The sequence below is a fragment of the Pseudorasbora parva genome, chromosome 1 (genome assembly GCF_024679245.1).
Source record: "Pseudorasbora parva isolate DD20220531a chromosome 1, ASM2467924v1, whole genome shotgun sequence".
NCBI classification, from domain to species: Eukaryota; Metazoa; Chordata; class Actinopteri; order Cypriniformes; family Gobionidae; genus Pseudorasbora; species Pseudorasbora parva.
The window spans coordinates 27388993-27407065 of record NC_090172.1 but is presented as its reverse complement, the minus strand read 5'-3'; the positions used below and the strand labels follow the sequence as shown (position 1 = coordinate 27407065).

The following is an 18073-nucleotide window of genomic DNA, read 5'->3' as shown; positions in this document are numbered from 1 at the left end:
ACACACACACACACACACACACACACACACACACACACACACACAATTTAGCAAGATGATGTGTAAATCACGTGAATGATATATATGATGTGGTCGTGAATGGAAGTAAAATGTGAAAACAAGGCCCCATAGGTGGAGCACATAACAATATAGACAATATAGCTTAAAATGTGATCTGAGCTAATAAAAAATTCTACAATGTAAAATGAAATATTTTGTCTATAAAAATAAATGATTAACTTTCCCATATGCCTAAAATAATGCAATTCAATCATAAAAACTATTGGAGTTGGACAACGCAACGCAACGCAACACAGCAGGGGACATTGCACATTGAGAAACTGATTGTTTTTGTGCAATTTCATGTGAGTGACAGCTGGCCTCGCCCTCGCGCCGGTGAACACTACATCAGATCTGCGTGTGGGATGGAAAGTTATTTTGATTGTTTACAAGGGCACATGTAGCCTTTAATAATAATAATAATAATAATAATAGTAATAATAATAATAATAATAAATATGTGCGCAGATAAATAATTTATAATAAATACTGAAATATTCCACAATATATGGTCGATGGTCGAATGGTCGATTTTGACTTCATGTGACTTTTAAGTTCAATCTGTCTTTTCGTAAACACACACACACACACACACACACACACACACACACACACACACACACACACACACACACACACACACACATCACATCATTTAGCTAGATGATGTGTAAATCACGTGAGAGAATCCGAAACAGATACTGCTGCGTTTTCTTGAAAATGAAAGTAAAAAGCAGGCGTACTGCTCTGTTAAAAGTCCTTCCCGACTCTGCTCCACGGGACATGAGGAAGTAGATTACTTACCAGACACACCACAGAGACGAGCGAAAGAATTTCTGTAGCATCTCAACAATATGATCACTTTAAATGGTATGTTTACACTTATCTTGATCTTAAAGAAATGCTACAGATTTGTGATTGTAGTTAGGCTACATAAGAAAAGTTTACACATAGGCTACAGTATATCAGTTTGTCTGTACTGGTAAGGGTGACTTCCAGGATTTGCTGTATCATTGTAATGGATATAATAATTGCTAATCTTGGCAGACTCACACCGGCCTTTAATTATAGGGGAGGATTTTTTGATAGGATTTTGTTATTCATGTTGAAATATATATGCCTTGCTTCTTCAAGTCATCTATTGATGATGTTAGGAGTGTGTTGTTTATAATAATAATAAACATTAATAAACATAAATTGACATATCCTTTGTGTGTGTGTGTGTGTGTGTGTGTGTGTGTGTGTGTGTGTGTGTGTGTGTGTGTGTGTGTGTGTGTTTTAACAATAAAATATATTACCTTAGGAAATCAAAACGACAAAAAGGAAGATGAATTTTCTGGAAAGAAACTCAAAGCACTTCCCACTGAGCTACTCCGGAGAGGTGGAGAGGCAGTCAAGGTAGATCTACAGCGTAACAGACTCAAACAAATCACCGGTATCTCGGAACTGACAAACCTCAAAGAGCTTAACCTGAGCAGGAATGAGATCACTGATTTCCCCAGTGAGATTAGAGGGTTACGCCAATTGGAGACACTTTATTTGAGTCAGAACAGTATCAAAACCATTCCAGAAAATGTCTTTCCGTCCTTGGGGAAACTTAATTTCCTAAAGTTGAGCACCAATCGTCTTGAAATGCTACCCAACGATTTGAGCAGGTGCCAAGATCTCACTTACCTGAACCTGTCCAACAACTGCCTGAAGAATTTGGATCCTGTTGTGGGCCTTTCACGCCTTAAAGAACTTTATGTCGAGAGGAACAAGTTGGCTGAACTACCAGGCCTGCTCTTTCAAAACAGAAGTTTAAATCAGTTCAAAGCTAACGGCAACCCTCTTAGAAAGCCCCCTGCGGAGGTCTGTGTTGGGGGATTGAGAGATATCCAGAGTTACTTTTCAATGCTTGAAGCAAACGCCCCAAATGTCTACACTGTGAAGACCATGTTTCTGGGGACCTCCATGGCAGGAAAATCCACTCTGTGTCGCAGTCTGAAGCAGGGTTGCCCTGTACCAGTCGAAGAGGCAGATCGTACTGTCGGAATCGATATCAGTGAAGTTGATAAAGGAGATGGCATCCGTTTTTTCTTTTGGGACTTTGCTGGACAAGAGGAATACTACATTACCCATCATGTATTTATTACAGCTCAAGCCTTTGTCATACTTGCAGTCAACCTTTCCAGGTAAAGCCTTTCTTTTTTTCTCCTGCTAGATCAAACAGTTCAGTTATACTCTCTAACTAACCACTAAACACACTATACAGGTTGTTGAAAATTCATTCTTTAATTAGCAAGCATCGCTATTACTTTTGCTCATCCTTTTAAATTGTTTGTGCAACCGGCTTCAGGAGAGGCTATTACTTTTCTAAGCCATCAGATGTTTTATGTTTGCATTGTAGACAATAAAATAGGCAAAAGCAGAATATTATAGAGAGAGGGGGACAACCTTACGCTTTTTGACTTTCTCAGTTTGTGTCAATCCACTTGGGGTTCAGAGTATTACTTCTTTCCCCACATTAATTTCACAAGTCTATTACAATTAAGTGGTTTTGTTTCATTAATACAGTGTATACTTTTTTCTTGATTTTACCCCGAAAGAATGGAAGTGAAATGTGACAACATGCCCCATAGGTGGGGTGTATTTTAACATGTGAGGGGGCACATTGTAATATGACCAAATGACAGATTAAAATGTTTTCTAAAAATACCCAAGACAACCTAAAATATTTTGCCAATAAAATACAATTTTTAACTTTTTAAAATAAAAGAATGCCTTTTTTTGTTTGACAACAATCACATCGCTAAATAAAGCTATATACAGCATAGTTCAAAACATAATAATAGTGAATCATTTCTGAACATTGATATCTTCCAAAGATTTTATAATTTTGGCGCATTTAGTTTTTTCTAAATAATGTTGATTTGGCAACTAGTAAATACACAAAGTTTCCTAGCATATGTGGAAAATTTTAAACGATGTGTGTTACAACTAACCCAGTGTTAAGTTGTGCCCTGTGCTCCCCTACTTTCAGACATTAAAATTTGTTTAAAAATGAACACACAAACTTTTTGTGACTTTAGCTTATTCACCGTATCCCCAGAGTCAGATAAGTCCATACATACTATTCTTAACTCTGTGCGTGCCATAACTCTGTCTGATGCACCCACTGCTAGCCTAGCTTAGCACAAAGACTGGAGGTTAATGGCTCCATCTAGCCTACTGCTCAATAAGTGACAAAAGAACACCAACATTTTCCTATTTACATGTTGTAAAGTGTATAGTTACATTGTGTACTTAGACTGACGCAAAAAGAAAAGTTGCGATTTTCTAGACCGATAGGGCTAGGAACTATACTGTCATTCCTGTTTTTTTGTTTTTTTATTGTGAATTTTCACATATTAGACTTAATGTTTATTTTTTTAATTAACAGACATTGTATGTATTTATTTATTTTACAGTTACAAAATGGATGACCAGAGTTTTCAACAGAACGTGAGCTTCTGGATCAAAAATCTACAACTTAAGATTCCAGAATCAGTGGTCCTGCTTGTAGGCACTCATGTCGACCAGTGCACAGATGAGACAGAAGTGAATGAAAAGAAAAAGCACATCCAAGGGCGGGTGAAGGAAATGCTTGAAGACCACACAAATAATTTAGAGCTGCGAATGAAGAACCTCCAGGATGGGGACAACCCATCTTCGAACTCTGACCAGATAAATCAAATCGAAAAACTCACTGAGTACAAACTAAAGGTAATTTGGCTTTGTAATGTTCTCTATATAAAATAAGCATCCAAAGAAATGTGCTGCAATGATCTGCTTCATTTTCTCTTGTGTTCAGGTCCTTGACTTTGTGCTTATAGATTGCACTAAACAGGAGGACATTGACAGACTACATACTCGCATCAAAGATGAGGTTTTGAACAAAGATACATTCCCCAACTTAGAACAGACTTTACCTGGCATCTACTATAATGTGGAGAATGATATCCAAGAACTCCTGAAGAATGGTGACATTCAAGAGCATGGTCAGTAGATTTTTTGAAAATTACAATGTTTTTTTTCTTTTCTTAAAAAAGTTATATTCTTAAGTCTGAAATTTGCACCTATTAACAGGAATTGTGAGCCAAGATGAACTCTTGTCTGAACTAAAGAGTAGACATGCTACACTGGACGAAGACCAACTGAAGTTAATTCTTCAGTATCTTCATCGAATTGGTGTCATTATGTGGTACAAGGAAATCCCAGAATTGGCGGGTTCTGTGTTTGTAAAACCCTCATTCCTCATCTCATTGTTCAAGGTTCATGCATCAGACATTTAAACTTAAAACATTAAAGGGGGGGTGAAACACTCAGTTTCAGTCAATCTCATGTCAATCTTGAGTACCTATAGAGTAGTATTGCATCCTTCATATCTCCGAAAAGTCTTTAGTTTTATTATATTTGTGTATAAAAGAAATATGGGCTGTACCGAGTCTTTCCGGAAAAAAACGAGCGCCTGGAGGCGTATCGAGTGGGCGGAGCTAAAGAATGACAAATGTGCAAAGCGGTGACGTCCTCAAGCGTGGAGAAACCCTTGCTATCGATCTCAAGTAATAGATATGATCCATAATCTAATTCGGAGGCTGAAACAGAAACAGCAACAGCAGGACGTCCGTCTCTGTGGTATGTGCGGTATTTAGTGGCCTGTCAACATTTGTCTTTACTCTCAGTTTATGAGGACATGATTCGGTTTATGGACTATTGTATGCGACCAAACCTTAGTAGCAAGCAAAACGGCTTTGCACGTCAGACTAGTGTAACGTTATCAGTTACACAGAACAGCAATGGAGTCCGTTAGCGCATTTGAATGACGAAGCACGCGATCGTGTCGTTTTCTGATGTTTACATACGCGACGATAAGCAACAGCACAGACATTTGAATCAGTTTTACTCACCGGCTGCTTCCAACGCAGGACCGAAGCTTTATCGCTGGGACGGCTCCGTCAAAAACACACTTCTTGGAGTGTGGAGATCCACTTTGCGATGCGACTGAAGCATTTCTGCGTTCAAATCGGTTCAAATGCAGAGCTGCCTTCCCGGAATGCTGTACTGAAGCGTTGAAGTCGCTTAATGTCAAAGTGGAGGAATGAAGTGGAGCGTGGCGAGGACTATAACCGACATAAGTGTTCACGGACGACTGGATCTGCAGCTTGAGAGCAGTGTTTACGGCCGTCCATTTCCTCTCTTGCCTCTAGTCACGCGCGCGTGCACCCTACCGGGAGAAGAGCCCGTACGGCCCATACAAGGACCTTCCGATCTATTAACGTCAAGTCGACCCACACTCGAAAAAAAACTCACTGAAACTTGTGAGAAACCGGAAGGAGTATTTTTAACACAGAAATACTCCATCAAACGCCCAACATTCGTTTTTGAAACTTTGTCTATGTTTAGGATGGGAATCCAAGTCTTTAACAGTGTAAAAAGCTCAGTATGCATGAAACAGCATTTCACCCCCCCTTTAAATGTATTTGAATGGCCATACTAATCAGTGTATCATTTAGAAACGTGTAAACTCCTTCATGACTTATTTCTTTTGATTCTGTCACAGACTATTGTGAGACACGACCTGGTCCAGGAACTGAACAAGATTTCCCCTAAACAGATGAAGTCAGAAAAGGCTATTGGAAGAGACAAGATGAGATGGATCAGTGACTATAAAGACAGAGCATCCTTGAGCAACGTGGCTATTAGGATCCTGGTGCGAACTGAGCTTCAGATGAATTGCTGCATTAATGATGAAGAGCTAATTGAGGAGGTTGTTGGGTCCGAAAAGAAGGAGGGCAGTCTCCTTTCGCTACTTAAACACTTTGATATATGTTTGTCAACCAAACATAGCAGTCCTCTCAATCCAGAAGCCAATGAGTTCTGTCCAAAGAAAAACTGGGTGGCCTCGAATCCAATTGTATACGAGCCAGATGCTTGTCTTTTCCCAAGTAACCTGAGAGACAATAAGCAGGTAGAGCAAAAGTGGGAATCAGACAAGACAGAGGACATCAACATCCATGTTTACTTCCTACCTGAGAGACCACATGGCTTCTTCCAGAGGTGAATGCTTAACCGTGTCTGTTTTAGACAATAATGAAATACATGTAATTGAAGAACATTCTTGATTTAGTCACTCTATTGGCTGAATGGGAACAAATTATTATTTCAGATACCAGGATCATTTGCTCAAAAAGCTAATTTCAACTGATTGTAAAGGTCTTACCATGGATGACCTTTATAACATGTAAAACTGACGCTTGCTTTACAGACTTGTCATCAGGACATGCTCCTTATATTCTCCATACTGGTTAGGAAAAGACCAGTGTATGCTGTGCTGTGGTAACATACGGTTTCTGCTCAGAGAACGATGTGACGAGGATCAGTTCATTGAGATCCGCTGCAAAGAGAGTGACCGTAAGACCCCTCTTTTGGATTATATTTGTACATTTAGCCTTTTTTCTTGCAATTTTTTATTTTACATTTGTATTCTTTTAAATCTGCACTATGTAATTTTTCCGTCCGCTATTCAAAACAAATGCATAGTTTGATGACGCCAAGTTTGAGCTCAGAATTTAGGGTCATGTGGTCTTCACCTCACAGCCGGTGGAAAATAGGACTCGGGCAGAAATCATGTTCATGGATGCGGTTATTAATGCTACTGTAGTGTGAAGCAGTAGCCTGGATGCCAGTCAAAATTTAGCCCCGCCCACAACATTTGAGATCGGGCAATTTGGTCGGGACTTGATTAGTTGAGGAGTAATTATGCCTGAACAGAAACTGCTCGGACCAATTCAATTGTCAAGGTGGGCTTAATACAATGATTGACAAATAACGCAACGTAATCACTAAAGATAGGTTGAGTTGTATTCGTTCTAATCCTAAACGGGACTTTACTATTTCTCTCAAAAATGATGATTGTGTTAGTAAATACTCCGTGTTAATCCATAAATGATTTTCGTTTACACTCATCTTCCTCTACTTCTTCCAGAAGTTGAGATCTGTTGACTATGCATTAGTGACGTGTCATTCATGAATGATTCGTTTTTTTTTTTTTTTTGCAGTAATCTTATATATGACTCAGGAACAATGAGTTGTCTCAGAGAGCTATTAGTTCATTTTGTGTTGACCGCACATGCGCTACAGGCCATCGGTTCTGTACAGGATCTGGGGCTGTGAGAACGAATGACTCCCGAAGACTCAAGAGGTGAACTAATCAGTTGTTTTTGGGACTGCACGTATTGCTAATAGGGCTGACACGGTCCAGATCAGACAACAACGACGGTACTAATGACTCAAACCCAAAGACAGGAGAGGTGTACTAATCTTTCCAGGGAACAGACATAATTAAATGTGAAGTGACAAAAGAAAGAATGGCTGGGACTCAGAAGTGAGGTGAACAGACTGCATTGCCTGAAGACCCAGCTAAGCAATTAATGAATCATTTCTTAAAGTTTGGCCTTGGCTGCATTAGCGTGTGATTTATTTTTTATTCCAAATGTGATCAACGTTTGCATAAGTACTAGAATAAGATATGTTGGGGAATTTGACGTGACATTTAAATCATATTCTGCTGAAATGAACGAAATGGCTTGAAAAAAGGTTTGTTCATTTTGCTGAACAAGATTCAAAGAGTTCATAAAATGATCCGTCCTTTCCACTACTATGCGTCGCTCAACGTACGTCATTTACACAGTTGCTCTATCCAATTGGGGACTTTCCTGGTTCGGTTGAAACACGCCCCAATAATCACAGCCCAATGGAGCAGTATCCGACTCACATTCTGACTAGAATTGAGTATGACCACATCAGGCTAGTGAAGCAGAGCAGGATAGAGTGTTGTGGAGCTGAGCAAGGCCGCGGGAGCGCTTGTTCACGCAAACACACGGCTCGCGAGCAACGGGACTTTTATTATGACAACGGGACAGTCGCGGACGTCATTTCCGCTTTCCCGGTCGTGAGTATGAGGTAACACAGCTCTGTTTGTCATAGATACATTTAAGTGTGTTGAAAATGATGTCATGACGTTACTCTGTGCGTTCGCTCTGTGGCTGCTGTGACACTTTTTCACACTGCTGAGAGTAAAGAGCTTCTGCAGAATAAAACCAGAAACCGAGGGTAACGCAGATATGACGCATTTGACAGGCAACTCACTCAGATGTCCCGGCTCCTTGGTTAAAATAGCAATTTTCTCAAAATGTACACATAGTTGGAAACATTTGGAATATTGTAAGAACTCACCTGAACAAAATGTATGATATTGGCCTAGTGGTTTTTGGATATTTTACTGCAAAAATACTACATAGTGCACCTTTAAAGGAATAGCTCACCCAATCCCATAAATTACACCTACCCAACCTAGTAGGTGTATATGTCTCTCTTCTTTTAGTCGAACACAATCAAAGTTTTTTCACAGCTTTGTGATGTCACTGAATAGTGCCCAAGTTTTTGAAGCTCCAAAAAGTGCACCCATCCATCATTACAGTAATCCATGCCATTCCAGTGGGTTTTTGCAAGTAAAATATCCATATTTAAAACTTTATAATCACTGGCTTCCTGCAACAGCCATAAACATGTTCACGAGAAAGGCGAGTTCTGGCGTAAGGGTCATACGCCTTACGTCCCATACTTCGGGTCACTCTTCTGTCAGAACACGACTCTCACGTGAACGCTTGTATGGCCGTTGCTGTTATTTTGGGGTCCAAAAGATTTTTTTTACTATTTCTGAAAGAAGTCTCTTATGGTCACAAAGGCTGCATTAATTAAATCAAATATGCTATAAAAACAGGCTGAGTGCTAAACTATAGGTCTGCAATCCTGACCGCGGGACAAATTTTGAAATGCTGATTACAGAAAACAGTTATTTTTGCATGGGAAGTGTAGAAATAAAGGATCGGTGGGCTCCTGCAAAATATAATTATCTAATAATAACAGCAGGCAGAAATCTGTCACTGGATATATGAAGTGTTGTGTGTGTGAAAATTGAAAAAAAAAAAAAAATAGCCTATAGACACAAAACCGAGATGGAATCTAATTGATCCGGAACTGAAAATTCCCTGTAGACCTCTTCCTATGGGCTTTTCTGGGAATAGGACAAAACGTGTACGTTTTGGGTAGGAGCAGGATAAAATATGAACAAGCGGGTCATTTTTTATAGAAAGGCTGTAGAATGAGTGATGGCTGAGATATTACCGAAGATGAAAAGGTCAGAGGAATATAATTGGAAAAAGAAGGGCTACGATCAGGCAAGAGCTAGGACCCGCTTTAATATTGGAAAAGCTTTCCTGCGCTGCAGGCACATTAGAAAGCAAGAAGCCCTGAAAATGGATGCAGAGGTCGCGTATCGAGCAGAAACAAAGCAACCTCTTCATCTGTTTTCAAAACATTGGTTTTGCTGTTTCACGGAAGCAAGATATGCTGTTTTTGTTTTTGAATCACATACTTGCACAAACTGTCTGATTTGCCAGTTGTTGCCTGTGTTTCATTATGTGTTTATTATTTTGGGGGTGGTGAACGAAAGGAGGGGTGTGTTTCTTTTGAGTAGGCGTTCGTTTGTTTGGGCGCCGATTTAAAATATCAACAGTGTTTCTCAGAAATCATTCACTGCACCTTTAATGCAACCTTGCTGAGTAAAAGTATTGACATAATATGCATTTTTTAAAATCTCGAATGCTAGTATGTGTGCATGTATGCATGTATGTGCGTGAGTGTTTTTTTATAAAGAAATATTCATAATTAATTTTAATATTTTTAATTAAACGTTGACTATGATTGTGATCATAGAAAGTGTCACTGGATTATAATAGTTCAGTTTCTTACATTTCTTAATGTTGTCACCATTAGGTCTTCTTCATTTATTACAATGCCCCTATTATGCTATTTTAAAGGCTCCTAATTTAGTTTTGGACAACAGGTGCCAACAGGTTCACATGCATCAAAGGTCAAAAATGAGTTGCACATCACCACACTTTTCAGTTGATTCTCAAACGAATCAGTCTCTTTAAATCCCTCCTTTCTTTCCGCAAGCTTACTGCTTTGATGGGCAGAGGGCAATTCCTCACCATCAGCATTAACAAGTGTATGTCTATTAACAAACCAATGTGCATATTTGATATAATTGATTATATAATGTATTGTAGTGCACATACGAAAACTGTATTTATTGCAGTGCACATGCTAGCTGATCACTAATGTGAATGACTGATCTTGCTCCATCCTTTATCTTTACTCAAAGTAGTAAGAACGACAGACAATCTGCATTAACAGACAGTTTTATGTGATAGTGGCACACAGCTGATTAGCAGCTATTTCAGTAAGACAGTAATAATGTGATATTTTCACTCTGTAGAAAATATATTCATACTTCAGAGGTTATGGTTCTAAAGAGCAAGCTGGTTCAACTAAACTGGGCACTGAGCTGACTTTCAAGAGCAAATGGGTATTATGCAAGGGGTACTTCAGCACTGGGAAGATGAATCTGTATTTAAAATGGGTCATTAATGTAGTAGAAATGTGAAATTATTTTTGAAATTGGTGCCTTCTAGACTGAGAAAAGACAGAAAATGTATTTTTGTCTCATGGGGATGAAAGACAACAATTCCCAGAATGCTTCGCTGCCCTGTGAGGCCTCTCCCAAAGCCACCGCTACTGAATCACTGTGACTGAGTTAGAGAAGACACTACAATTACATACTGAACGTGTCTGTTCAATGTAACGATTGAGTCGCCGCGCAAGTGTCACAGCACTAACGCTGCAGGAGTCACATTACATTTAACGTCATAAATGAGCTGATGAGCTCTGTGATGAGAGCTGAGGTAAACGTGACTGCACTCGCGGCATACGATACATTCACAACACATGTTCAGTCCGGCGCATTTTAAGTTCATGCCTTTGGAAGCTTAACTTTCATAGAAATTATTTATAAAAAATAATTTTCATAAATTATGGGGGGGGGGGTATACGCATTTGAATACTCCAGGGTTTCTCCTGATACTAAGCCATATGCTAATTGCTGAAGTAAGAAGGGATAATTGACCCAACAATGAACATTTGATGTTTATCTGCTTACCCCAAGGGCATCCTTGGATGTGGGTGTGTTTGTTTCTTCAGTAAAACACAAATGAAGATTTTTAACTCTAAGCAGATAAACAGGAAAATTGTAATTTATTAATGGACTATCACTTGAAGTAGAACCGTCATCCAGTGTGATTTGGATTACAAACGACAGGCGGTTCGGAGTTGGTTCTTTCTTATGGCAATAACTTTTTCTTAAGACAATAACTTTATTTATCGGGCACTTTACCACTTAGCAGAACATTTACATCCACAAACAACTATATTACACACTGTATGAAAGAAAATATTCGCCAAAACATGATAATATTTTATTAATGCTTTAAATCTATATTATCATATACTTTTAAATGTTTCTTTCTGTAGTTATAAATCCTGGAGACAACAAGAAAGCATGGAGAGTAATAAGGGAGATTATGAAACGACTGAACACACTGACAGAGCAGTGGCAAGGGCTGTGCCAGAGAGTCCTCAGTCCCTGCAAGGCCTCGGACTGTAAGGAATTCTTTGAATGGAATGACTGGAAAGAATGGTTAGAAGATTCAGGAACAAACCCATTTGACGTGTAAGTTGCCATTTGATTTGTCCTCTTTTGTGTTAATAATTCTTGCTGTTGTTTTACATTCATATTCTTTTATCAGATAATATGTTTGCTCATCTTGTTTTTAATCGTATTAAGATAAAATCAGGTGACTGAATACCCTGTTCTGTCTTACAGAGGACTAGAGGAGACACAAATTTGCCGTAATGGTCACCAACGAAAGACGGAGTTGCTGTTCCCTAGAAGTAAATGCATTAAATTACAGGGAATTACAACACATGCTTATTATTTTGCATCTGATAATTCTTAAATATTTTTTTCTGCAGCTCCTGATGCCTAGACCTGAAGTGAGGACTCATGGAACAAATAATAATGCATCAAAGGAAATACAAAAGAAAATGATTTGATGTAAAATTAAATCCCCACCTCAGATTACAAATGTGGCATTCATTAAACAGTTTGAAACGCAACTTGTGCGTTAGGATTATGTGATTGATTGGTTAATTAACGATCAACTTGACTGTGAGCACAAAAAAATGTAAACCGTCTTAATATTTGTACACACTTTAAATTGTATTTGCTCCAAACCAATGAACTAGTAGCCTACATCCTATTTAATATAGTTCAATTATATTTTGTCTAAAAGGGACAAGCTGACGTTATTTAGTTGAAAATACACATGATTTTTGTTTTCTTATATCAGTAATAAATGGTTCAGAGGATATGTTGTTTAGTAGAAACACATTGTCGCCACTAGGGGGTGATCTATTCATTAACGTTACACATTTGAGAGGTATTTGTGGAGGGCTAAAGTCTTGCTGCTGTGGAGTCCTGGCTTTATCGTGTTATTAATTGTTCAATAAAGTTGTCCACATACCAGAGAACCATGGAAGTCTCTTATTGTCAGATTATTTGCTTCTAATATATATATATATATATATATATATATATATATATATATATATATATATATATATATATATATATATATATAATTGTTATTTGACATTAGAGGAATGCCTTAATTATGTTTGATTTTTTTTTTCACCTGTTCATTCATGTTCAGATGTGTCCTTCATTATAAAGTAGCATGCTGTCACTGTCAGTTGATTTGGTTGTGATACTTTAAGTGATACTTATTGCTGTGACGTTCACTTGGAGCAATCTTGGGGTTAGATACACTGACACAAACACACACGCACACACACGTGCACACAAGCACAACCCCATTGTAGAGCCTTTCAGTTGACTTCTGTTATCTTTAACTAAAATCATTTTATTTTCTATCCCTTAACCTAAGCCTCATATAAACCATTCTGCATTGTAAAATGTTTATTAATACATGATCTAATATTTTTTCCTCATTAGGCCCAGCTGATCCACACTATGTAGGCCTAGGCGATATGCATGATATTTTTCTTGTGGAGACATTTGATCCTGACAATGTTTGAAACGTATGATCAAAATGTAAATTATGATTTAAAAAAGTCTTTAAAAAATGTTTTTATCCATACATGCGATCTAGATAATAAAAGTTATGTATTCAAATATCTAATTTAGGCTAGGCCTACTTGTTTGCATTATGCATAAAGTTTTGCAAAACTGGTGGTGGTGATAGGCTTTGACTATTAGACTATTAGACTTAGACTATTTTTACAATGACGTTTTGCACTTTTTGTGTAACAAAATGTTATGCTGTTTGGTTAACCGAAACAACCGCAGATTGACAGATAGACAACGGGTACTTTATAGGCCTGGTAACTTAGTAACCTAAAAACGTACCTGACTCCGTGGTTTTATTTGATATCAATATTTAACACTTCACTTTTTACGTTCCACAACACAGAACATATACGCGTGCACCGGGTGAGCATGATTTCACAGAGATAGGCAATGCCTCACACGCGTGGCGCCGAGAGCGCACAGAATAGTTCCTTTGAGTTTGTCAAAGCCACGCGCCCGGCGCGCGAAGCCCGAGCAGGGGATTCATGCAGGGGGCGGGGTCTTCCTTTGGGAGCGTGCGGCCCTAAAGGGGGTGGAGGTGTGGCGCACGTGTAGAAAAGGGAGAGCAAGTTGCTTTCCCTTCAAATCATTCGCCAAACAGGTGAATCGCTTCTTGCGAGCCACGCGAAAGGCACGAGAGCGGCGCATTACTTGCCAACTCCTCTCTTCTCCTCACCTCATCTATTTATCTATTTATTCCACGCGACATGGAGGCAACTGTCATCGCTACGACGCAAATAACCCAAGACTCGTTTTATCAGCCGTTTTCGGAAACCCTCCTGCCTCACACGAAGCAGGACAGGGAGTGTAAAGTGCTGAAGAGACAGCGCTCGAGCAGCCCAGAGCTGCTCAGGTGCAAGAGGAGACTGACCTTCAACGGACTCGGCTATACAATCCCTCAGCAGCAGCCCATGGCGGTGGCCAGGCGAAACGAACGCGAAAGAAACCGCGTCAAGCAGGTGAACATGGGCTTCCAGACGCTTCGCCAGCATGTGCCGAACGGAGCGGCCAACAAGAAGATGAGCAAAGTGGAGACGCTGCGCTCGGCAGTGGAGTACATCCGAGCGCTTCAGCAGCTGCTGGACGAGCACGACGCCGTATCTGCTGTGTTACAGTGCGGTGTCCCGTCTCCGTCGGTCTCCAACGCGTACTCCGCGGGCCCGGAGTCTCCTCATTCAGCTTACTCCTCTGATGAAGGCAGCTACGAGCCTCTCAGCTCCGAGGAGCAAGAGCTGCTGGACTTCACCTCATGGTTCGACAGATATGAATCAGGTAGGAACCATTTTTTGGTGTTTTCAGACCCAACTTTTTACAGATACAGGGTTAAAAACAAAACAAAAACAAAGCCCTCAGCCAAACCAGGGGCCTCCAGTTTTTTTTTGTTTTTTTTTTAAACTAAAGTTTATCTCTGACACTTTATTATATAAGAATATATATTTTTCTTGAATACCTTCTACTTGAAAATACTACATTTTCATCCCATTTTTGGTATGCCTGTGACTCATAAATGTTATTATTCTGTTACAGGTGCTTCATTGACTACTAAAGACTGGTGCTGAAGGGACAGCAAAGGACCGGTACCGGTCGGAAATAAGTGGCCTGCTGGTGCCTGTGAAGGATCTGAGCTCATTGACTGAGCACTGGACACACAGAGGGCATTTTCCAGCAATGTGCTCATGCACACAGATGCAACACTCGCAAGTTTCCAAATGTTAGAACTGCACAGGATTTGAGGCAAGCGAGGATGTCTAAACTGCTGACTTTTGTCTTGTCACCCCCTTCTGTATTCTATGGTGCCCCGTTGATGCAATAATGTGTAAATGCGACTGAATGAGCCAGTTCGTTCCTTCAAAATTGTACAAATAAGGAGGTGACCAGTTGTAGTTAAACGAATGAGGAAAACTAGTATCAGGTCCCATAAATGCCATCTGTTAGGGAATTTACTAACGTTGAACCAGGCAGCCGACATGCAACCTGTATATTATAATATTTTGTTCTAGATATGCGATGGCATTTTTGTACTGGATGAATGACTTTTGTATCAAAGTGTGCACTTGTGTGTTTTTATACAAACTTGTGTATATGCAATTTTTATGAAGAGAAACCCTATTTTATGTAAAATAAAGACTTTATTTATTCAGATAATTGCCTTGTGTTTGTTTGAAATCAACTAACTAACACAAACCTTTTTTAGCCCTTATAAGCTTATAAGATCATGGCCTATAGTAGGCCTATATTAGAATAGCACTGATTTACATTGAAATAATCACTATACGCTTTATTTCAAATGTTCAAAAGAAGGCTTTGAGTATGTCATGGTTTAATTAATGGGAGTCATTTTCTGTATATGCACAAAGGAGAGTGACAGGCAGCTGTAGACGGGACACAACCTTGGGATACAGTTTGTGAACAGTTAATTTTTAAGCAACAACAAAAAAGTTGAAGAGTGAAGCAATTTATAACCCTGAATACCTTTGTGCCGTAACCAATGTGTCTGTACCAACCTATAGAGGCTGTGAATAGACGTCAACTGAAGACTAATGGTGATGAACTAACTGCCCTGGAGGGCATCCAAAATTTCCTACCGATGTCTGTTTTCCTGTTCACCTTTTTCTCTCAGTTTTCTTTCAGATATATACAGGAGTCTTATCAGCAAAGATAAAGAGACCCGTTTAGGTTTGCATAGTTTCAACTTTCCCCATTTAAAATGTAGCATGCAAAAATCAGCCCCATTCTTGCTTCAAATGACATCCTTCAAAGTGTTCCAAATGCGAGTCAACCAAGCACTAAGGTTCCGAGTGCATGAAAATTAGCATTTTCTATTGTGCGTGTGAAGTTTGGATGCACTGTAAGGCCTTTCGCCATCCTCCAATCAGACAGACCCGTGCTGATTTTGAATGGCCTCTGATTTAAGTGACACAAAAGCACTTTTGTGTGAGGGCTACACCATATTCATCTCATTGTGGCTTCAACATAAATCTGATTGGATGTCTTGGGCACTTTGATGTCGCTCCAGTGTACGAGTGGCTTCGTGATATCTAACTTCTGCCTGTATCACCTATTTTCAGCACTGAGACCAGGATGTCCTTTTAATTTGTGAAAAGTGAATTCATAAATTAAAAAAATTCCCCCCTTTGATTAAACACCAGCAGAATGATTGACGCTACTTTACAGAGCCTCACACAAAAGCCTGATTTGGGTCCAGTGACAAATGAAAGGGGCCGGGTATGGGCCTCATTCAGACTAATTTTAATCTTTTACTCCTTCTGTTTTTTTCTTCTACTTCTTATTTTGGAAATCATAGGATAGTTCTTAAAGAAGAGTGTTATTTGTGCAACAACAGCATCATTTTTCCAACAGCAGCCAAATACTGAAATGCAATAATTTAGTCTTGGATTTTATGGCTTTATAATATTCCCTTTATTCTTCACAAACAAATTCCGTTCTCCTCCTCTCTCTCTCTCTCTCTCTCTCTCTCTCTCTCTCTCTCTCTCTCTCTCTCTCTCTCTCTCTCTCTCTCTCTCTCTCTCTCTCTCTCTCTCTCTCTCTCTCTCTCTCTCTCTCTCTCTCTCTCTCTCTCTCTATGATTGTATGCAGTCAGGTTGATTTGCCCTGTCTGGCTCTGCATGCTAAACGCTGTCTTAAATTGCCCAGCACCCTCCGCACACACTCCTTCTTACACACACAATAGTCATCCGTCTCGGCCGAGGGCCAAACCACCCCCCTCCCAAACTTCATCACACACCCAAAACAAACCGTGCTCTGAGCACTGTACTCCTCGGTCCTGCAGCCGATCCGAAAGAGTGAGTGTGTTTCATTCCACACTCGTGCTTTGATTCCCTTCTCGAGAAAATTTCATTAGTGATGTTTAAAAATAGGAGATAAGAGAAAGATTAGTCCTGTAATGTATGACGATTAAACAAACAGCGGTTTGGTGAACCCGTGTGTGGTCAGCGAGTATTCTCTGTGCGCTGGCGCTGGCCAGGGGCCTTGTAAGCAAATACGCTCCTGAAGTTCCTATATCTCTCAGCCACACTTCCATTGTTGTGAGGCGACTCATATCTCCATGGCTTCTGCTTGTTTGAGGAGCTGGTCTGATAGAGGCCCTCTTTGTGGGTGGCTCTCTGAATTTATTCAGGCCCCCCAACGTAATCTAAATAATCAACTAGCTTTCTCAACTGGGATGGACGCTGTTGGCTGATAAGCTGCTTGTGTTCCTATGTTTATTTCCTGCTGATCAGCTGTGTTGTCTCATTATCTTATGATGATTGTTATCAGAATGGGCAGTTATGACCTCACCGATTGGCTTCGTTTCAAACTGCCCACTGCCGACTGCCCACCCCACCTTCTGTTCATTTTAGGATGTCATTTTTATTAAAAACTTTTCAAAATGTCAGTAAATACCATTACTTTTGCAGACCTAAAGGGATTTAAATGATATTTACTAGTAATTTCTACTATTAACCATGGCTTTCACTAAATAGAGTTTATTCATTTTCTGTTTTTCTTTTTATTACAGTTTTATTTCATACACTTTCAAGAAGTATTGATGAAGCCGATCATACATTTATGTTTCAGTGATTCAAGGTTTTGTTTTTTGTTTTGAAGTTATAGAGTCTGGGATCGTGACGTAAGCAACGCAATGCATTTTGGGACTTTAGGTCACGGAGGCCGCTGTCGGTACTGTGTTGTATAGGAAATTGACGCTTTTAGTTCTAAAAGTAGAACTAATTCAGCTAAAGACAGTCATAATGGTGAACGCGTGTTGTGTCATTAACTGTCATAATCGCACTCACGACTGGAGTGGAAACCTCGCAAATGGAATGTGATTGTTTAGCTTTCCCTCCTGGAAACAGCACATTGGATCTCATTCGTGGACTT

The 18073-nt window shown here is 39.6% G+C and overlaps 2 protein-coding genes across 2 annotated transcripts; both read left to right on the top strand.

Moving 5' to 3' along the window:
* Nucleotides 1-792: 792 nt before the first annotated feature.
* On the top strand, nt 793-12573 carry si:ch211-210p4.6 (malignant fibrous histiocytoma-amplified sequence 1). Its single transcript, XM_067449814.1, has 10 exons — nt 793-930; nt 1364-2234; nt 3510-3804; nt 3893-4079; nt 4168-4352; nt 5642-6138; nt 6347-6492; nt 11515-11713; nt 11867-11934; nt 12016-12573. Exons 1-10 carry the CDS (start codon nt 915-917, stop codon nt 12027-12029), a joined length of 2478 nt encoding a protein of 825 aa, XP_067305915.1. The 5' UTR covers nt 793-914; the 3' UTR covers nt 12030-12573.
* A 1168-nt stretch (nt 12574-13741) lies between these two features.
* On the top strand, nt 13742-15312 carry ascl1b (achaete-scute family bHLH transcription factor 1b). Its single transcript, XM_067449803.1, has 2 exons — nt 13742-14464; nt 14720-15312. Exons 1-2 carry the CDS (start codon nt 13900-13902, stop codon nt 14749-14751), a joined length of 597 nt encoding a protein of 198 aa, XP_067305904.1. The 5' UTR covers nt 13742-13899; the 3' UTR covers nt 14752-15312.
* The last annotated feature ends 2761 nt before the right edge of the window (nt 15313-18073 follow it).

Bases quoted from the DNA above. Each gene is read 5' to 3' on its own strand.
- ascl1b (XM_067449803.1), top strand. From the start codon at position 13,900: ATGGAGGCAACTGTCATCGCTACGACGCAAATAACCCAAGACTCGTTT. The intron at 14,465-14,719 runs GTAGGAACCATT...ATTCTGTTACAG, and splicing joins GTTCGACAGATATGAATCAG to GTGCTTCATTGACTACTAAA.
- si:ch211-210p4.6 (XM_067449814.1), top strand. The intron at 3,805-3,892 runs GTAATTTGGCTT...TCTTGTGTTCAG, and splicing joins TCACTGAGTACAAACTAAAG to GTCCTTGACTTTGTGCTTAT. The intron at 11,714-11,866 runs GTAAGTTGCCAT...TCTGTCTTACAG, and splicing joins GGAACAAACCCATTTGACGT to AGGACTAGAGGAGACACAAA.